The sequence below is a fragment of the Ambystoma mexicanum genome, chromosome 10 (assembly GCF_040938575.1).
Source record: "Ambystoma mexicanum isolate Mex_15411 chromosome 10, UKY_AmexF1_1, whole genome shotgun sequence".
Taxonomy (NCBI): Eukaryota; Metazoa; Chordata; class Amphibia; order Caudata; family Ambystomatidae; genus Ambystoma; species Ambystoma mexicanum.
The window spans coordinates 335,936,601-335,958,609 of record NC_090932.1 but is presented as its reverse complement, the minus strand read 5'-3'; the positions used below and the strand labels follow the sequence as shown (position 1 = coordinate 335,958,609).

The 22,009-nt window shown below is 45.4% G+C and overlaps 1 protein-coding gene across 3 annotated transcripts in view; it reads left to right on the top strand.

The window, feature by feature from the left end:
• The window catches only part of DDHD2 (DDHD domain containing 2), a 2,155,663-nt gene that overhangs the window by 825,128 nt on the left and 1,308,526 nt on the right, over positions 1 to 22,009 (top strand). For all 3 annotated transcript variants that reach the window (XM_069617940.1, XM_069617939.1, XM_069617938.1), the window contains exon 6: positions 16,479 to 16,568. In XM_069617940.1, the coding sequence (XP_069474041.1) occupies positions 16,479 to 16,568 (90 nt within the window). The remainder of the gene's footprint in view (positions 1 to 16,478; positions 16,569 to 22,009) is intronic.

The following is a 22,009-nucleotide window of genomic DNA, read 5'->3' as shown; positions in this document are numbered from 1 at the left end:
CTATGCACTTTTCCCCTCTCCCGCTCCCATGCACTTGCGCATTCTCAATGTCACTGGGCCTAGTAAGATGGTTGTTTTGTTCTCCCCTGTTCCCCTCCCTTGCCGTTTGGCACTCTGAAACACTTGTGTGCGAGTGCGTTAGAAATAAAATATGAATTAATTTCAATACATTGGGCCTCATTACAAGTTCGGCGGTAGCCGTGCCTGCATTACAGGCACGGCTACCGCCGAACTCGCATCCGGCACCGCCACCCGCAAATGGGCATTTACCGGCCCATTACAAGTTGAATGGGCCAGTAATTGCCCATTCATGGGTGACAGTTATGCCGGGCTCCTCATCCCCATTCTGCCCATAGAGCAGAGTGGGGATGAGGAGCATGGATGCACTGGCACTGTTTATAACGCTGCCGGTGCATCCATGTGTTTCCCTCGCGGTGCCGTACAGCCCGCCAGGTCAGACCTGGCGGGCTGTCAGGGACCCGCGAGGGAAACTCGGAATAAGGCGGTACGGTATGGACGGTGCCATACCAGCACCGTCCATACCGTACTGCCCGGGTCGTAATGAGGCCCATTGTCTTTTTTGTTTTATGCTCGACTACATGTACTGATTTTGTACCGAGATAACAAACAAAAGAATGTGACAGTGCATCAGGGAAAGCCTGTACCAGAATAGGAGTAGAAAAACAGTGTTGAGGGGTTTATTTTATTAATGTATTGGTTATTTATAATGCACCTATACAGCAAATGGTGTTTCAAGGTGCCACAAGACAAAAAAGGGGGGGGGGGTGAGAAGTATAACAAAAACGGCCCTACTATGCCTGGTCTTTCGGATCGTGCAAATACAGTAACAAGAAGTGCAGAGGAGAGGGGACCAATGCTAAGTATGAGGACAGGGCTGGACTGGGCTCCGGAGCGGGGTGCCCCTGCGAGGCTAGTACGGTGGAGGGAGGCCAGTAGGGCAAGTGTAGGAATGGTAGAAGTCAGAGGAGACCAAGAAATTGGGGTAGACTGGGCGAGGAGGGCATGGTGCCCTGTATGACTCGGAGGGAACCAGACAGCCAGTCAAAATGAGGCAGAGGGGGAAATTAGCATGGGGGGGAGAGGAAAGGAAGAAGAGAAAAGGATGGTCTTTAGAAGCTTCTGGAACTTAAGGAGATCCGGCTTCAGCCTGAACGGGGCAGGTAGACCCTTTCAGAGGGAGGATCCCGCTTTCTGTTTGGAAAAGTGTCTGATCTGAAGGGAGTTGGAGCTAGGAGACCGAAGGGCTCTAGCTGGGAGGTATTTAGGGAGAGAGAGTTGGATGTAGTGGGGTCCCAGGCCCCAGAAAGCCTTATGGATGATGCAGAGGCTCTTGAACTTGATCCTCGCAACAGCCAGGAGCCAGTGGACAGAAGTCTTGCAGTCCTATTCTGGATTAGTTGAAGGGGGCGAAGGGAGGATTTAGGCAGATTGAGGAAGAGACTGTTGGAGTAGTCCAGCCTAGAAAGGATCAGAGCTCTGGAGACATTGAGTTTCTGGGGGAAGGTGTGAGGTAAGGCAGAATTCCTCTGAGGAGGTGAAGCTGAAAGTAGGCCTTCTTGGCAAAGTCTGTGATGTGAGGAGAGAAGGAGAGAGAGGAGTCGAAGAGGATACCATGTTTTTTTGCCTCACAAGAGGGTGAGGGGAGGTGATCCATGGAGGGCAGCCAGAGAGGAGTAGGGATGGATGGAGCTGGGGTCCTAATGAGAAGGACCTCAGTTTTACTGCCATTAAGGCAGAGATCATTAACAGCGTACATGCCTGAATAGCAGTCGTACAATCAGGAATGAGAGAGGAAGAAGAGGCAGTGGAGGGAAGCTTGAAGGAGAGCTGCGTTTCATCCCATAACACAGGAAGTCAGGAGAGAAGGCGGAGATCAAATGGGCCAGAGGGGCAAGCTCGATGTTGAAGAGCCACAGCGAGAAGATAGAGCCCTGAAGAACGCTGCAGGTGGAGAGTGTGATGGGGGAGAGAAAAGTTCCCATTTCAACCTCGGATGGTCGGTCAGAGAGGATGGAGGTCCACCAGTCCAGTGCCAGGTCTGTGATAAGGGTATCACAGAGCCGATTGGGGTATCACAGTGGCATGATTGACTGCGTCAAAGGCAGAGAAAAGATCAAGAAGGATGAAAACGGAAGGATAATTGATATCGAGATTTGAGAGCAAGTCTTCACAGGTGTACAGGAGTGCAGTTAACCTGCCTCTGGCTGCTCTGAAGCCAGACTGGTGGTCTTGGAGACAACCAACAGATTCATTGTGGTGTATCAGTTGGGATTTGACCAGCTTCTCCAGGGGTTTGCCCAGGAAGTGGGTAATAGAGTTAGGGTGGTATTTAGCCGGACAAGAGCAGTCAGCAGAAGGCTTTTTCAGCAGAGGGTGTACAAGGGAGTGCTTGAGGGGTAGCGGGAAGGAGCGTGTAGCAAAGAAGTGATTGCAAAAAATCGGCCAAGGCTGGAGCAAGGGAGGCAATGTTGTCCTTGATAGTTCTGGAGGAGTAGGGGAGCACCTATTTGGAGGAGACTTTCATAATGAGGACTTGTCTAGAGACCTCATCCGGTGCTGTGGGTGAGAAAGAGGAGAGAATGAGGGAAGGGAAGAGGGGGGGCCATGGACGACCTGAAAGCTGGTGAGGAAGAAGGGAGGGGTGTAGAGGAGAGGGAGCACAGGATGTCCTGAGTTTTGGTCATGAAGTGAGAGGGCAGAGCAGTGCAGAGGGTCACGCATGGCAGAGGAGAAGTGGAGACTGAAGTGGGATTTGCAAGTTCCTTGCAGATTTTGAACAGTTAAGCCGTGTTGTTAGTGGCCCCAGAGATGCAGGCTTGGATATAGGCCTTCTTCTTCAAGCGGATGGAGAGTTTGTATTACCTTTGGAGTAGGCAGCAGGCCAGTCTGTCAGAGGCGGTGTTCAAAGCCTGCCACTTCTGCTCAGCCGCTCTGCGCTTGCGTTTCAGAGGCTAGGTCGGAGTCATACCATGTGTAAAACTTGGAAGCAGGATTCATGCGGATCCTCAGGACAGGGGAAGGATGTCAAGGGTGTTGGAGATGGAGGGTGACGGTTAGCAAGGGCTGTGTCAGAGTGACAATCAGAGGTCGACGAGGGAGGGGGAATGAAAGTAGCTCCAAAAGCAGCAACTGACACTCGCTTCATCTGTAGAATGTCGGAGAAGAATACTGGCAGTGCAGGCAGAGACTTTGCCGGATGAACCAGGAGAGCATGGTTAGACCAGGATTGAGCAGTAGGGAGAGAGTTGGAGATGGGGTTGTCTGCTGAGATGAAAGCATCCAAGGTGTGTCCACCTGAGCGCGTCACACCGGAGGGAAGAATGTTGAGAGAAAGAGAGTCACAGAGGCTGCGGAAGAGCACAGAGGCTGCATCAAGAGAGTCCAGGTGAATATTGATGTCTCTGAGGAGACAACCTGGAGGTGGAGGCCAGGAGAGAAGAGGTGAGGCCAGACCACTCCAAAAGGAAGAGGGAGACCGGACCAGGGGTCCTGTAGATGGTGGCAAGAGTCAACCTGAGGATTGGAGAGAGACCAAGCCTGCAGACGAGGCATTTGAAGAAAGAGTAGGTTTGAATGTGTATGATAGTAGCAGGGATCCATTCAGGGAAGATTAGGGCCACTCTGCCCCCATACCAGTTAGGCCTGGGCTTAGAGAGGGTCATGTAGCCCTCTGGGAGTAGTGTGTCAAAAACAGTGACATAGCTGACAGTGAACCATGTCTTGGTGAGAGCGAGGACCTCAAGGTCAGAGCCTTCAAGGAGGTGACAAATGTCAGAGGAATGTTTAACGGCAGAGCGAGTGTTGAGGGTAGCTAAGTGAAGCTGGTTGTCACCTTTTGAAGGTCTTTCGAGGAGGGATACAGGAATGCGGTACACCCGTCGATTGTGGTAAAGGGGCCAGAGGAGTTGCAAGAGCAGGGAGGGGGTTAATGGGAGACGGATGACACCTATCAAGAAGGAAGTGCCCTGGACCATGGCCGTGCCGTTCTTGTGGACATTACACCATTAATTGGGGAAGAAGAGAAAGGGGAGAGAACTGAGACCATATGGGGAATCCAAAGGTATGGAGAGGGAACGACAAAAAGGATGTCAGTGACAATCTGCCTGGAAGAAGCGTTGACGTAGGTTTCAGCGATGGGCAGGCTTGAAATGGAGACCAGGAGATCTTTCTTGTACTGCTTCCTTCCCGGCTTTGAAAGAGAGATAGGTGACAGAGTGGCAGTTAGAGTAGATAGGGAAATGGAAAGCGCCATGGAGGGAGAGAGCAGAGAGATGGAAAAGGGGAGGGAGAGAAGGATGGAGAAACTGCACAATGAACTCACCTGACGGCCTAGAGGCAAGACGGGTGTAAACGAATCGGGTGCACGAGAGGGAAGTTCAGGCCAGTGAAGAAGGTCCCCAGGGTACAAACACAAGGGTGGAGTGATCTGCAGCATCTCCAGATGGAAGGGAGACGCGTGGTGCCAAGAGTCAGATGAAGCAAGGTTGTCGCGCTGCTCCTGCGACAGATGGGGGCAAAGCATCCTATCAGCTGCACGACCCTAGGGAAAGGGATGGGATGCCCCCCCCAAAGTTACTCTGTGAACACTGGAGCCAGCAAACCCAGTTGCCTTGGTATACCCTAAAAAGGAAAGCACCAGCTGTTTCTCAGGCTAGTGCCAGAGACACCAGAACATCTACAGAATCTATAGGTGGAATCAGAGAAGAGACCAGCCAAAAGACATGTGATAAAAGAGTTACAGAGACTGTGCCGGGGAGCATCCCTGAATTCTTGGGAACTTTAGAAGGTATGCGTTTAACTGGTGCAACCGTTGAGGAAGTACTGTCCTGACATTCTTCTGGTTTTGCCCAAGAAGGATTTCTTTGGGTTCAATAAACCTTTTTTCCTATATTTCTTTGGAATTGTGTGGAACTCCTGCTCGCTTACATGACACTTGGCATTTTTTGTTTGCACCTGAGTGTGTTGTATCTGTGAATGTAGAAAGGGCGGAAAAATAAAGGTTGGGTTTTAATCAAGATTACCCAGGTTTACAGCTCCGGAGAGTCTTGATTCTATTAAAGACAAAGAGGCGAGCATTATGCTTAATCTTTCTTTAATCTTGCTCCTCACAGCTTTTCAAAACTTCAAACTTTATCTTCTTTTTTTTAATTGAAACAAATGAGATAAACTTTCAAGGGACTACACATATCCACAAGTCCCTTGCTTTTTTGCTTTTTTTAGTACTGTGCTCTTAAACCTCGACCATGACCCACAAACTGCGTGGGTACCTTCCACTTTATTTTGGCAGTGAACGGCCGCATGCCTGTGGTAAAGAAATCAGTGTGTCCAAATACAACTCATCCCAATTACATTCCAAAAGGGCAATGGCTCTGTAACAACTACAACTGCGCTTCACGCTGAACTCTGTCCGGAAAGTAGACGCCAATGGGCTGGCTCAGCCGGCCGCTTCACGCCGTCTTCTAGTCATGCCTTAAGAAGCAAGAAGAGAATCACACAATGAGGGTGGGGGAGGCTCTGGTTTTTACTCCATAACAGAAAAAAACATGTTATATTAACAAGCATTACATCCCTCCAGCGTATCCTGGGAGAGTATAATGCTTGCCTCTGTGTCTTTAATAGAATCAAGACTCCACGGAGCTGTAACCCTGGGTAATTTTCATTCTGTGTCAAGACCAGAGGTGAGCATTATGCTTGCTCAAAGCTATTCATCACTGTCACAGCAATCTTGGACACTGCCTTAAAATAAAAGGTTTTAAATGTAGAATCAGAAGACCAGTCAGCGGACATTATAATGCCCTGCCGCAAATGCTCTATATGTCATAGCGCCTCCAGCTCAATGCATGGCAAAAATGCTTAAATCTATGCCAGCTCACTGCATGACCTCCCTGATCCACCTGCCTATCGGGGGGAGGCCACATCGTGATAGGGTTTCCTATGCACTATGAGCAACTGGGTCACCCTGCGCGGCCTAACCCCAGCAGTTGCCATTTTGTAATCTTTGATACGTTGCGCTACACGTAACTTGGGGTTATCAGGGAAATGAGGATAGGAAATCACCTAGGAATCACTCTTAGTACACTTAGCTATGCTGAATTCTAGGCCCTGTGGGTAGTAAATGTGTCTGTCTATCTCCAGCGCTTTAACATCAGACACTCTCCTACAGGCTACCAAACGGAGCAACATTGCTAGCTTCCAGGATAGTGTAGGCATAGACAGCTGGATATTGTCCGACCCACTAAAAAATAAGCAAAACACTTCCCTTACGTCCCGTAAAACAGCTTATCTAAGTGTGGGAGGGTTTATGTAACTTCACACTTCTAAGAAGTGGTATCACCGCATGGTGTTTCCCAATAGGCTTACTGTCCACCTTTTTGTGTTCGGCTGATATTGCTGACCTATAGACTCTGAGCATTGTGAAGGCTCGCTCGTCTCACGAGCAATCGGCTAATGATTGAAGCACCTGCACTAGAGGTGCACAAACGGGATGAACACCCTGTTGGCTGCATCAGTTCTGTCATTTGGTCAATGCGGCGCCATAGCTCTGAAGAGTGGAAGGCGTCCATGAGTCCCTGATGAACTCAGGAGCGAGCTATGAAATTCCTGGAAGCTCCCATCTTTTCCGGAAACCTTACATGCTAGCAGCTGCAAGCTCCCCTTGTCGATTAGCGGGTGCATCTGATCGGATGGGTTCTGCAGAAGGTCCTGCCTGAAGAGAATCATCCTCGGAAAATCTGAGGAAAGTTCCATCACTGCTGGAAACCACACTTGGGACTTCCACAATGGGACTACTACTACTAACTCTGCATCTTCCCTCCGAACTTTCGCTTACAACCGTGTCAACATGATGAACGGAGGAAAGACTGCCCCACTCCAACTCTGGAGAAAGACATCCATTTCCAGGGCTCCCGGATCCATCCTCCAACTGATGTACCTGGGAGTCTGAACGTTCAATCTGGACGCAAAGAGATCAATGTCGAAAGGACCCCATATCTTTTACAGTTGTGTAAAGACTGCTGAATGCAATTTCCAGTCCCTGGAGTCTACGAGGCAGTGCGAGTTCCAGTCTGCCACCACGTTCTGCTCTCTTGGCAGCTACTTCTCTATCACCAGTGTTTCGCTCCAGACTGTGATGCCAAAAATCATTCCACCCATCAGTGCTCCGGACTAAATATGTTACCGTCCTGCTTCAGAAGGCTTCCATTTTGGGAGGCTCCACAGAAGCAACCACAATCATCACCAACAGGGACAAATTGACTCAATTGAGAAAAAGATTAATTTGAACCGAGCTTCATGGTTCCATTATGTTGGAATATTTAAGAAAAGGCACATTGCCCCAATGATTAATCCCCAAGGATTAGTTGTGTGTAACAAAGCTAGACTCTTTCTCTGCAACAAGAACTTTGTACTACAGTGGAGCAATGTGGCCAACAAATGTTGACGCGACTGGATCATTTTGATCATAGATACAGCCAAAGAAATGACTGAAAAAATATTAGTACGTTTGAATAACCTAGAAGAGGAAATTAAGAAAGTTGTTCTGTTGGACCTCTACAAGAAACAAATCGACGCGCTACTGTTGGAAATGAACAATTTTAAAGAGGAAACTCTACGAGGCAGAGTAAGGCGCATGAATAAAGACGTCCTCAATTTTACACATGAGAAAGCTTTCCACTACACAGAGGACAATTATAACCATGAGACAATGCACCTAACAACTACGGTAATGCACTGAAAAAAAGAGTGAGGTTCAGGACAACGTCATTCAGTTCTAGTGACAGGTAGTAACAATGGAGAGGCAGGTGGGAACCGAGGTTGGTACAACCGAGGACAACATGAAAGAAGGAACAATTATTGTGGTAGGAACAACAGCAATCGGAGCAACCAAGGCAAAGGAGGCAATGGAGACCAACATTTTTTAGAAAGGGGCCCTGCAAACCTTGTGGTAAATTGGTATAAATATATTCCAACCCAAGTAGTAACAAACATCCTTGAGAGAGATATGGGTTTTGTATCTTTCAATCCACACAACTCATTCTTGTTTCAACAAGAATTTTTCAATTTTATGAGGAAAATACACTTACAAAAATTTTCCAAGAAAGACTGCCAGAAGACAAAGATACAGTCACAGGTCTACATAAAAAATCACTTTTTTGTGTGCCCATACAAGCACGCACTGCAGAAGCTCAGGTATTTGAAAATAGGGTGCTCTGGATGTGGCTAGGTTAGAGAAAATGTCAGGAGGAAACTCCTTTTTTAACAACACAAGCAACCTTGAAAAAGCAGCCATGAACAACCTGCTTTCCAACAGAACTATTGCAATCTGCAAGTCAGACAAAGGAGACGCAATAGTAGTACAACGAACCTACATAAGAGTGCAACAGACAGTTATCAGATTGCAATTGTTATGAACCTCTCGCCATTGACCCCACAACGAAATTACAAGAAATAATCTCACTTAAAATTACGAAGGCCAAACAAAGAGATTGGGTCTCCTTTAAAGAGGCAGATTTTCTTTGTACAGATAAACCACCAAATACCGTAATTTTATACCCTACCAAAAATACACAAATCAATGGTAGATCCACCGGGAAGACCTATCGTCTACGAGGGTCAATTCAGTATTGGAACCTCTGTCTCGCTTTGCCGATGCCTTTTTACAACCGTTGGTGCGACAAATGGACTCATACATACAAGACATGATGCAAATCATTAAAGAGGTCAAAGGGATGCCCTTTGACCCAGACACTGAGATCCTACATGGGTTGGATTTGGTGGCTCCATCGAGGTGTTGGAAGAAAAGTTACTTCAGGACCACACAGTGACAATGACCCAGCGTCCTTTATACTCTGGTGTGTAGAGATGACCCTAATGGAAAGCTATTTCCATATTAATGGGATTTTTTTCAAACAAACACACAACGCAGCGATGGGAGCAATATTTCCACCCAGTGTCGCTAACCTATATATGGAGAAATTTGAGCTGAACAAAATTCCTAGCACTCAGAATCCATACGCCAAAAACATACATGCCTGGAGAAGATATATTGATGATATTTTTGTCATTTGGAATGGGAGTGATGTAGATCTAGAACAATTTTGCAAATGGGTCAACAAACAAGACCATTTTCTTAGATTTACACACACCAGCGGTATAGTAGAACTTCATTTCCTGAACATTACCATGATGGTAGACAAAGATGAGAGCAATCTTTTCGTGAAACCCTTCCACAAACCCTCGGACAGAAACTCGCTTCTTCACTACAACAGCTTTCATCCCCGACACATAAGAGACCATCTCCCCCTAGGACAATTTTTATGTCTCAAAAGAAATAGCACCAACAAGGATGATTTCTCAAAAGAAGCTGAGGCAATGAATAACCGATTACAACAGTGGGGCTACCCCCCAAGCTGACAAGTCAAGCACTCAAAAGGGCCAAAAACAACAACAGGGATGCTCTGTTGGAATACAGAGATCGACAGAATTACAATAAGGGAGACAAACTTGTGTTTGTGAACACGTACAGTCATCTCTGTAATCCCATCAAAAAGATACTTACAAAAAATTGGAACATCCTGGAACATGGCACAAAACCCTTGATGAGACCAATAGTAGCTTTCAAAAGAAGCAAACATTTGAAGGAGCAGATAAAAAGAAATGACATCAGCTCAATTCCCACGAAACAAAAAACTTTGCTGGAACAGTGGGGGGATGCCAGAACTGACGGGTCATTACCCTTGCGGTAAATGTACTTGTTGCTCGTCTACAACGAAAAGCACTCAAATCAACATTGGTCTAGCCACCCCACGGAAACAAACAAAATGTACCAACTGCAATTCCTCTGTGGTAATATATGGCATCTGGTGCCCGTGCAATAAAATGTACATTGGTAAAACCGAAAGGAATATTAAATTAAGATTTGGGGAGCCCAAAAGCTGTCTCAAAAACCTGATTCCCAATGCTCCTTTAGTGGGACATTGGATCGAACTGATACATCAACCAGACAAATTGAGACGGTCAGTCCGGGTTAAATTAAAATCAAGCATGGACAGTAACCGCGACAAAAGGTTAATACTTCGGAAAGAAAAACAAATGATATACCAAAACAAACACTGAAAAGTGTCCCTCAAGCAACATGGGAAAAGCGGTTTACTTTTTCCCGTTTCCGGTGACGTGATGGATATATTCGAATTGAAAATGAACAGCACCTAGAAAACTGTGCCTATTGCCCATGTTCGCACATGCTGATACCCTAAGACTGATAGTCTACTTTGTTCCGTGGCAGCTTCTCTAGATACAAAAATTGGACTGAAGCCCATACAAACATGTTTTAATCACATGACAGCACAGGTCCACTGTTGACAATAAAGGACTAACACAGGCTTCTGTTCGTAAGTCTTTCTTGATCCCTGGAGGAGAGAGGAACGACAGGACAGAGCTCCAACCAGGAAGGGTCTGACCGCAAGCAGCACTACATTGGGAAACCGGTAAGCCAATGATGTCTGAAAGCGACTATTCGGTGTCTGCACCAGGCGCATACGCATTATTAATTAGCACATCTGGATGTGTTGTAGAATGGAAGTATTCTGCCCAAGAAGGTAAATGATGGTAAAGATGAGTGCGGCGTGCTTTCCATGTACTCAACTCTGAACATCTCCAGCCCTTCTAGCGTTCGGCACATCATAGTCAAGCGGTCAATCACCTGAACGTCAGGAAAGCCAACGTGTGCAGCAATTATTGCTTTGAATAATTAGCATTGAGAAACTCGTTACGAGGTTCTTACATCGGAATCATTTAAATTTCAATCACACATTCTTTACCCAAACAGGGAAGGACTAGTGCTGGACACCAGAAGATGTCGGTCATATTCAAAACAGACCACAGACCCAGAAGGCACGTTTGAATTCAGCTGCATGAGACACGTGATAGCGACACACCCATCACTATCGGTGAGTCAATAGACAATCCTTTACGTTAACAATCCTTTGAGCTAATTAGACAGAATGGATACGTTTTCTCTCGACTCATTGCCAAGTTCACGGAACTAGACATATGAGAGCCAGCATTATAATGTATTATGTTCTGAACACACTGTATTGCTCTACCATCCCCAGAGCGCCGATTTTTGAGACCTTAACATGGGGCAAGAGCTGTTCTAATTTTCATAAGATCAATTAACCTGTTAAGCTATTCGATAGTCATTAGCTTTTGACAACGCATGCTATGAGACAGGAGGGCATTGGGACTGGCTTTCAAATGTACAACAGCATTTGCTGTTAACTTGTGTTCCTCTTTTTAATAAAGGTAATTACCTGTGCAATTAGAATGCACTAGCTTCCTTCATAAAAAATGATGCTTTGAATTCAAAATTAATATTGAAGAACATATGGCATACTTTAACCAATGTGCTTTTTGTTTCAGCAAAGGATACAAATCCCTGCTCAAGTGAGGCAATCGTTATAGGGCCAGAACTGGAGAATGCACTATTAACTATTAAACAGTCAATCACTTGCATTTTTCTACCGTTTTTAGTTACAATACATACATTTGTAAGTTTTAACGTAGTTACGAGACAGTGTACCCCTGAAGAATTTCCCACAATAACTTCACAGTTATATTCTTGAGGAAAGAAACATGTTGGGTTTAACGAGTGTGGTTTTTGGTTTTTCTAACAATGAGAGAGTGAGTGGTTTGAATGCCTGATGTGAGTTTTAATTTGAGAATTATGCTTGCACAGCGCTTGTCATGTTAATTGAATTAGTCACTCAACACAAATCTTTGCTGTTGTATGCAACTGTCTGTTCTATGTACCAGTGTATAATTTGCAACAAAGTGAATCTGTTTTAACCTATGTGTACATTAATAAAATATATATATTTTTTGATAAACAATTTGATCGCCTGTGTAGGTAAATTGATAATTGTGAGTTAGTACCTCACTAGCGCAGAGCGAGTTTCGCTTCTTAGGATACAGTACCCACTCTGAAACAAACTTTCACTCTCAAGCACCATTGTGTCAGTTTAAGTTTTCTAACCTTGTTAGAGGGATTGCTTGACGAGGTAGGTGACCGACCCTCACACCTCTCCTAGTGTTTAGATGGCCAAAAATCCCTCGCTAACTCAGCCAGCATTTTGGACTTCGTACCTCCCATTCGGTTTATGTACTGGACGGCTGAGATGTTGTCCATCTTTAGCAGAATGCGACAATCAGCTTTGTCTTTGGCAAAGGTGCGTACTGCGAAGGAGCCTGCTAATAACTCTAGGCAATTTAGTTGTAACTCCTCCTCTGACCACTTGTCTCCTGTCTGTAAACTTCCACATCTGGCGCCACAGCTGGCTCTACTTGTCTCCGATTCATGGCCGTTCCACGCTTCTATATTCTGTAACCACCATTCTAGCTCGGTTGCATGAAATAATGTCCCCGCAAATATGTCTCCTGACACAAAAGTTGTTATTTTTTGCGGAGACATTATTACATTGAACATGCGGGGGACACCTCTGCAACCCCCAATTTGCTTTTTTGTACAAGTGGAGCAGGGGACATCCCCGCAACCCGTCTCCATACATAATGTCAACATGTATAATGTCGCCAAAGGCTTTTACCGGCAACATTATGTATGGGGACATTATTACCTGATACGTCTAGCTCTGACTGCGCTTCCTTATCTAGCCAGACTATCTGGTGATACCCTACGCCTACTTGTAGGTGCCTGATCTTTCACCTCTGTAAGGCCCTGTAATTCAGCAGTCTGGGGAATATCGCCCGTATCAACGCTGCCAGAGGACCCACTACCCTGGCTAGCCTGCGAAGCAAAATATTCTTCTCCTTGATCACGGAATTCAGCTCTTTTATGATGGCTTTCAGCTTCTGCACTGGCAGCTCAGGGGTAGCTTTTTTGGTGTCTATCACAAACCCCAAGAATTCCATCCTCTGTTTGGTATTTAGCTCTGACTTCTCCATGTTTATCAGAAACCTGAGTGAGGTGATCAGAGCGCAAACCCAGCACACTTTCTCTTGGAGTACGGCGCTGTCTTTTGCTAGGATGTGAATATTGTCCATGCAGACAATGATTTTGATTCCCCTCTCTCTGATGGCTGCTTCTACCGGCCTCATTATCTTTGTAAACACCCATGGTGCTGCAGTCAATCCGAATGGGAGACACTTGAATTGCCAACTCTCCACGTTCCAACGGAAACAGAGGAATTTCTGGTGCTCAACGCCACCAGTATGGTAAGGTAGGCATCCTTGAGATCCAGCCTTGCCAGCCATTCTCCTTTCCGGAGGAGATCTCGGAGTAGGTGAATCCCCTCCATCTTGAAATGCTTGTAAATCAGCCATCCATTTAATTCTTTCAAATTGATCACGGGTCTCACTTTCACATTCCTGTAAACCAGAAACACATTGCTGTAGAACCCTGGTTCCTCCAGCGTGCCGCACTCTATCGCCCCTTTGCTCACTAGGCTGCGCAATTCTGCCTGTAATAACATCATCTCCTGTTGCGCCATATGGATCGGCTGGGGTTTCACTCTCTGCACGTCCATTCCTACGAATTCCAGACGGCAACCTGCTACTGCTTGCAATATCCAGTCATTGCTCGATAATTCTCACCATTTGTTAAAAAAACTGTTCTGTCCTGCCCCCTACTACTGGGAGGATTGTGCTCTACGCACTTACCGCCTGTGGAACTCTGTTGCCTATCAACTCTGTTGCCTATCTGGAGTGTTGGGTCCTTGTCAGGAAGAAGGTGTTGTGTTGTCTCCATTCCCAGTATTAGGCTCACACACCCTGAGGCCTCTTTTGCATACTGAAGCTACCGGACGATAGGTCCTCGATGTCGACGGGTCCCTGCAAATACTCATACTGGAAATATTTTTCTCATTGATGGTTGCGCTTTTTCCAAAGCCGTATAGGACCCAACGAATTGTGACATTTCCTTTGTGAAGGCGTCTTCAAACAGCATGCCTTTCACACCTTCGCCAGTGGCCAAGTCGCTGAGCTTGCCATCTATTTTCAGCAACAGACCTCTCCGCCTCCTCAAAGAAAGGGCGCAGTTGGCATTCCCTAGGAGGCAAAATGCACTTTGCGCCAAATTCCCCAGGGTCTGTGCATCTATGGGCTCTCCTGTATCTTTGGCCCTCTTCGCCCTCTTCGCTAGGTTCATTATCTTGGTTAACGGAACTGCCAAATCCAAAACTTTGTCCTGGCAGCAATTACAGGCACGATCCACACCTTTTCGAATGACTAGCTCCGGAGTGTCTATGACTTTGTCGGGATATGGCACTCCACTCTGCCAAATTGTACTTCCCGATCGAATGGCTTTCTGATACGTTGCGCATGTACAGGCACACTTTGGGTGAGGGTACCCATTCCGTAGATTTATGGTGTCTGATAGCGTCCGGGTCGACAAATCGACTGTGCTGTCCTCTAGTATTGAGGGACTTTTAACTGGGTGCTTCTTAGGGGCTTCTTCGAACACCTCTTCATCCTCCTTTTCAGGTGAGTATCTGCCATCATCTTCACCTGTGTTAGCCGCACCTAGGGTAGGGGGGTAAGAGGTGCAGCACTGTCGACTTCTGCAAGAATGCCAGCTTCAAGTTTAATGAAGGCATCAACCACCTCATGGGGCTCATTGATATCCCCTTCCTTATGGCTCGGGGGAAGAAGAGGCCGGTCCCTTCCAAGCCATTTTACTCCGCACTTGTTCAACTCCAGTGCAGGGGTGTCTGGCCGATGTACCCTCTACTGAGTTATCCGCCCATCTTTTCCTGTGCACTCCCTCCAAACCAACACTCTTGGTGGCTAGTGTGGACTCTAAAACTTCCAGGTGTTCAGTGGTTTCACCCCTTGGGAAACTGTTACCATTAAAGAGTCCCCTAGTACTTTCTTAAAATTTAGGGACAGGTGCCTGTCTTCTTCTGGCACGTCCTCAATCTATTTTTCCTCACTTCACTCTGGGGAGGTGCTCCTAGATGCCATGGACTCGGGTTACCAAACTAAGGCACTTAGCTCTGCAAGCTGTTGGTAGAAGCCCACTTCTAGGGGTGCCAGGGACAGTGTACAGTGTTAGATAATATAAACAGTGCCACCTTTTTCTTGAACTTACCAAGCTGCTCTGTGGGTCATCCGCTGCCCTCTTTTTTGTTTACATTCTTAGTCCAGTAACTCTCCCGTGGCCACTGAGGTCTCAAAAGCACTCTGATATTTCGGTCCACACACGGAGTAACTGATACCCTGATTGCCTCGTGTGGAAGGCTAGGTGCATCAGGGACTGTGTCATTATGTGAGCTATATGTAACGCACTTCGCAGCGTAATGCTGAAGAGGGTGAAGAATTCAGAATTCTTTTCAATCTCAGAAGGGCTTGGGGGACCAAATATGACGCTTAATGTGTCACTGCCGTCGTACAAATCAGACCGTGGCAGCTTCGAGGCCCTAACGCCTGTTGTGGAGCGTCTTCACTTCCCATATTACGAAATACCAGTAGGCAGTAATGTACGAGCGGGTCCGGCTGCCTAGCGTGGGTGCGTTCGCTCGCAGCTACGGTGCCAACTCCACATGAGCCCCGGTATGCCAAGCAAAGTGGTTTACATAATATGCTGCACTCGCACCAAGATTATTACAAATACTGAATTGCGATGCGCACACTCTAGTCACAAAGTAAAATAGCATATACGTTCTAATAAGTAAAATACCACAATGATATGAATATAAACCCAGAGATATCATCATCCCCACTTATCTGTGAGAGAGCAGCAAAAAGAAAAAGGAAGGGTCCCAGGCAGGATGTGGGTCATAAGGAGTCCTGAGCACTGATAGGTGGAGGTTGAAGAGCACAGAATTCCAAAAAGCAAGGGACTTATGTGGAGTTGTAGTCCCTTGAACATTTATCTTGTTTGTTTAAAAACAAAAATGATAAAGGTTGAAGTTTATAAAAGCGGTGAGGAGCAGGTTTAAAGAAAGTTTAACCATAATGTTCGCCACTGGTCTGTGTTTTCAGTTCTACAGGCCCCAGGCCACCCTCCTTTAACTAAGGATTTTGATATGTTATAGCAGTGCTTTGACAAATAGATTTGTGATATCCTAGAGGGCTATTCCGCTGATGCTCTTCAATGTTTTACCTGTTTCCTGTTGTTGTGTGATCTAAATTAATACATGGGAAAAATAATAAAAAGATCTACAGGAACATTATAGGAGACATGTTTCCCAGGTATATGTTTAAAATGATTGAATGAATAAATAGATGTTGTAGCATTTTTGAAAGGTCCACAAATTGTACTGTAAGGAATATTGAAGCAAAGGGACTATCTTTGATGACGGACATTAACACAAAAGATGTTTCACTTGGATTAATTAATTTAAATTTTCGGGATGAGAGAAGCTTGGCAAGAACAAAGTTTGGAGATCCTGTGTTAAAAAAAAAAAAATCTGTAAAGTATACAATGCTGTTTTTATGTTTTGTAGGTGAACCGTCCCAAGTAGATCACCTAGTGTTCATGGTTCATGGGATAGGTCCAGCTTGTGATCTCCAATTTCGTAGCATCATCCAGTGTGGTAAGTCAAAAGTACAATCGAGCTGATCATGTAATAGGAGGATGAAACTATGCATGAAGTGGCTGGGGGCTAAAGGGAAGTAAGTTCCATTCATTTAATTTTACTGTTTAATAATACTAATTCTTTTTACAGCAGTTTTCACAATTTTAGTACTTTTTTGTTAAGGTATTTTGGTGCGTTCCAGGAACTCCCTATCCTGTTGTGTTGGGGTAGCGGACTGCTTGGGGCAGATTTTGTCTGGCTGCTACCCAATGTGCCTATCTGTTGGTGGATGAGCACCGCTACTTCCCCCGAGATGCAATATAACTGGGGTTTCCCCCCAAGATGGTATAACTGGGTCAAAAACCTATGTAAACATGACCCCAGCAAAGACTACATCTCCCAGAAATCAACGCAGAGCACACTTATTCTCCAAGGACATGAGCAAGATTATGACTGTTGGAAGATTTGTGGAGTTTGAAAACAAGAGAGAAGGCAGATAAGCAGCTACCTGAGTGAGTGCAAGGCAGAAGAGGTTTGTGGGTGATGCTGATCAGTTTGCCCCATGGGTTATGATGCTCGGCAGGCATCGTAGACTGGTGAATCGCACACCCTGAGGGATTGAAAACCAAGATGGGGTTATACACTGCAGGTTCCTTTAAAGCATAAAGAGGAGTGGCAGATTAGGAAACAATATCAGGACTTCCATAATAATGGAATAATCCTGAAAGAAACCAAGAAGCAGGATTATTCAAACCAGAAGGGGGTGTAACCAATAGGCGCTAACCATCAGCAATGTGCCCCAGAATAGGCACTATCAATGGTGCTGTGTTGATTCAGTAGGAGTGAGAGCCCTTGAGGAAGCAGACATCCATGTGATACAGGATGGAAATTCCTAGAGAGAAGAATGCAGAGAACCTTTCTGCCTGGGGTATGACGTTACTACATCGGCAGTTTTGTTTTGCAGAGTTTTTTGATGAAAATGTTTGGCTGAAAAAATGCAGTGAAAAATATAGGTTGGTGGGTAAGGAAATATAAGGAGTAGGGGGGTGGAGAATAGGGACTAGATAATAGGGAAGGGAAGATTTGTGGGAGCTCGCCCAACAAAAACAAATATTTGATGTTTTTTTCGGCTGAAAATATTTGGCAAAAAACTCTGCGGAAAAAAACCCTGCTAATCTGAGAACATAGAACCCTGCCTGGAAGGTGAACATATTACTTTGGATGAGGGCTGGAGAAGTCAGGCGTAGGATCTCGAAGACCTGGAAGCCTTGGAAGTAGAAAGCAGCCAAAATGAGTAAAGAGTAACTCAAAAATCCTATGGGAAGATGAAGACTTAAGTCATATGACCATCCACTTGCAACACCTAGGAATAGTGCGTTGAGGGCCATGGCCGGTGCTTGGAGGGTCTTATAATATTGACTGCCTGTTCAGTACCTAAGCAGCATCAATTTACCTAATTAACCTGAGCATTACTACCTCAGAAAAGCCAAGGTCTAGGAGGGACCAGCGCTGAATCCTGAGAGAAAGGGACCTCAGTGAATCGGAAAGAATCTTGCAGAGAAAAGGGGCCTGATACAACAAGCCATTGAACCTAATACTGGGAGAGGTCTTCTAGGAGCTGGGAGAAAGCGGGAAGCCTAAGGGGAGTCTGGACTGTAAGTAACTTGAAGAAGAGTCTTCCCAGAAAGTAATGCTTGGGATATTGTTTTGATAGATGTGGGTCAGACTTTGTAAAATGGTTAAACAACTTTTCTAGAATGCAGTGTCTGAAGGTAGAGTCAAGAACTTATAAGAATAGGGTTTGATCCTTTTATTTGTTTTACATTTTTTTAGTTGTACTGTTTTTCCAGAATTGAACACTACAATATAAAATGGTTTGCTTACATAAACATGAAATAAGTCACAAGAAGGGGATTCTTGACATCAAAATCACAGTACTGCCTTTTCACGTAAAGAAGAGAGAGGGAAAAAAACAGGGAAAACGGTTCATGGGGTTGTGTCTTGTGGCATCTTCCTCCACGTGAGTTTATTCACAACCATTCCTTCTCATGGTGGCCTCTAAGGTTTTCCTATTATTTCTCTCCATGTCTACACTACAGAGGTATGTTGGAGGGGGTCCTTATCTGGCCACTTATGTGTCTTTTCTCCTCTTTCTACTTTTTTTCTTCCTTCCTTCTTTTTCCACCCCTTCCCTATTCCTACTTCCTTGGACCTTGTATTCTCTTTCCCTCACTTTTGATCCAAGCTACTCGATGTACCAGGAATTAGGCCGTTTTTCGAGGGAGTGGTAAAGTCCAGAGATGTGCTGCATGCTTTTCACAAAAAAAAACACTGTAGCCCCATAGAAATTCCTACATCCTCATGTGCAATATAGGTAAGTTGTTCTATCTTGAATATATTGCAAACCTTAAGCGGCAATTCAGCCTTATCTGGTGGGTGTGTGGCCTTCCAATGTCGGACCACTGCTATTCTTCCTAAATTTGGCTCCTACTCGTAGCCTATCCAGTAAAATTGCTTTATATAACTTCAGTATCATTCCTGTCTGCCTTTGGGCCGTATTCCATATACTCTCCAACTGCGTGGGTACCTGTGTTACCTTTTCCTTCCATTCTCTTCTTAGGACTGTCCACTTTATCCTTAGATATAGGAACATACTAAATTCTTCCTCTCCCAATAGTTCTCTCAACTGCTCACATTCTCTGAATTTACCCTCTACAAATAGTTGGCCTACTCTCTGCAGTCCTGCATCTATTTCTAGTAGGTCATTCCCCCTATTTTGATTAAATCTATTGTATCGGCCCAGAGAGAGTTAAACTGCGATGGCCAGGAGGACAGGTGTTTAGTTCTCTTGTCTGCTTTCCATACCTCCCAACACTGGGTGGTCCCTGATTTTTTTTGGAAACCTTTCTGACTGGGGTGCAGAGGTTAGTGAAAGGTGTTATAGAAAACCGAATTGGGCTGCCCTTAAAGTGTGACTCTAGCCCTGAGACCAAAGCCCCCTCTCTTGGCCAATGAGAGCATAGTCCTGCTTATTATTGCTTTCATACTGCTCTAAATTAATCTTATTTCGTAATTCAGTAATTTAAAAAAAAAGCTGTTTGGAACCTTCACCTGACACATAAGAAGAACAGTACCCTTTGCATAGGTTCATCTTGAAGGCATTCATCCGCCCCAGCCAAGAGACAGTTAAACTATTCCACCTTTCCAGGTCTATCCTAAGTGTTCCCAGACGGGGTTCATAGTTAAGGTCTTAAAGTCTCTTGAGATCTTTTGGTATAATTATTCCTAGATATCGTATTTTCTGCCTCCTGTTTCATTTCTCCGGTAACATCCTCAAAAGCTTTGTTTTCTTTTGCAACCGGGAATACCTATTTCTTAGACCTATTCACTTTGAACCCTGCCAGCCTCCCTTACTCCCTTTGCTCCTCTAGTAAAAGCCTGAGAGAGTTTCTTCAGGTTCGTTAAATAGAGCAATATCTCATCCGCAAATAGGAAAAGCTTCCATTCCACTCCTTCTTTCACTAGCCCTTTTATTCACTAATTTTCACGTATTACCACCATCAAAGATTCATTCGCCAGAGCGAATAGCAGTAGCAGGAGGGGAAACCCTTGCCTTGTCCCTCTGTACAACTAGAATTCCTCAGATGTCACCCCACTTACCTGGACTGTGGCCACTGGATTTTTATGCATGGCTCTGATCCAAGATCTAGACTTGCTGTCCAGACTTGCCGTCGCCAGGACAGTTATTAGGAAGAGCCGTTACACCAGGTGGAATCCTTCTATGCAATGGAAGATAGTCAGCAACAGACAGGAAATATGGCCCACATTCCCTGCAAGTTGCCCACATGATGTACCCATTTTACATTGATTCATGACAAAGCTGACCGTCACTTCCGCTCTAAATGTCTGGTGTGGTATCCTCATCCGATTGCACAGATACCCCTGCATCGGGTCCCAAATGTCTTTTGGTCGACAAACTGTGGATACCATGGGAAACTAAGTCTCTTCCCTCTCAGTAGTGTAAACTAGATCCCTCAACCACTTCAAACTGGTTTGTGCCTGTTTTTTCCCACCAACTTCATAAAATGCATTTTTTGGCAACAATATAGGTGATATGAAAGAGTCTCCGAGTGACTGTAGGGAACTTACCAATATCTCCTAGCAGTTACTTAACAGATTGGGTTTGGAAGCCTGTGTTGGAAATGTTCGATGGAGAAAAGACCTAAAGTTTTTCTTTTCCGAAAATAACTTTCGGTCTTTGCTCCCCCAAACATTTTAAACTTTGCCCCCACCAACACCCCTACTTACCGTGCGGTGGAACACTTCTCTGTGTACCGCCAACTCACTGTGTCCCTGCAACGACTGTTCCCCTTTACTTCCGTGATCGGGAACCGGCGCTGCAGGGTCCTTTCCTTTTGTTTTTTTACTTAAAAAAAATACTTTTTACGAGATCGGCTGCGGGGGACACCCCCGCTCACAGTATAGTGAACAAGGGTGCAGGGCACTCCCCTGCAGCCCTGGCCACTTTTTGGCCGTTTGGAATTTTTGAACGGCCGAAATTCTGCCAAATCTCAAGTTCGGTATTATAAACTCAGTCTTTTTGGACGCTTCCGTACTTAACAGTAGACATCGTAGTTGGAATTTCAACAATAATCTTCAAAAACCCCAGGCACCTGCTCCCAGAAATGTGCGATAAAAGGGCACTCCCAAAACATGTGTAAAGTATTTACCTTAGATACACCACATTTCATGACAACATCACTAGCCTCCAAGATGAACCAGGCCAGATGAGCTGGTGTGTAATGCAGATATTTTAGTACCTTGATTTAGCCTTCATCTGGCACACATTGGTACCTCTTTCGTTAGTAGACAACACCTCTTTCACTGCAAATCAAAACGTTCGTAGCCTAAATGCCATTCCTGCCTCAATCGCATCTCATTCGTGGAAGCCTGACTAGCCTGAATGGGCCTGTACAGCCTGGAGACCATGCATCTGGCTCCCCCGGCATAACTACCTCGATGCATGGATGGGTTTCTGTTTCCTGTGGGAAGGACGGCCTTAGCCAATGGACAGCTGTTTACATGCAATAGTATTGGAGTATCTTAGTGGGATAATGCCTTGGTTTGTCTGAAAGTCCTTTGAACGAAGCAAATTGCCCTTTGGGAAAGAGATCTCCTAGCATTAAATGCCCCCCTCCATCCAAGACTTCTGCAATTCTTTATCAAATGACAGCGAAATGCCTGGGAAGTTCCACCGCAGAATTACCCTGTTGTACAGGATTTTTAGCCCCAATCTATGGAAAATTCTGGACCACGCATTAACTGTGGTTCGCACTGGGTCAAAAGTGCAAGAATCAATGTAGCTGTCACTGAAGATAACCGCTTTCAGGTTAGTGGCTGCAGCCCCATATCTTTCCAGTGGCAAATGCACCACCTCCGAAGTGGGGGAATACCTATAG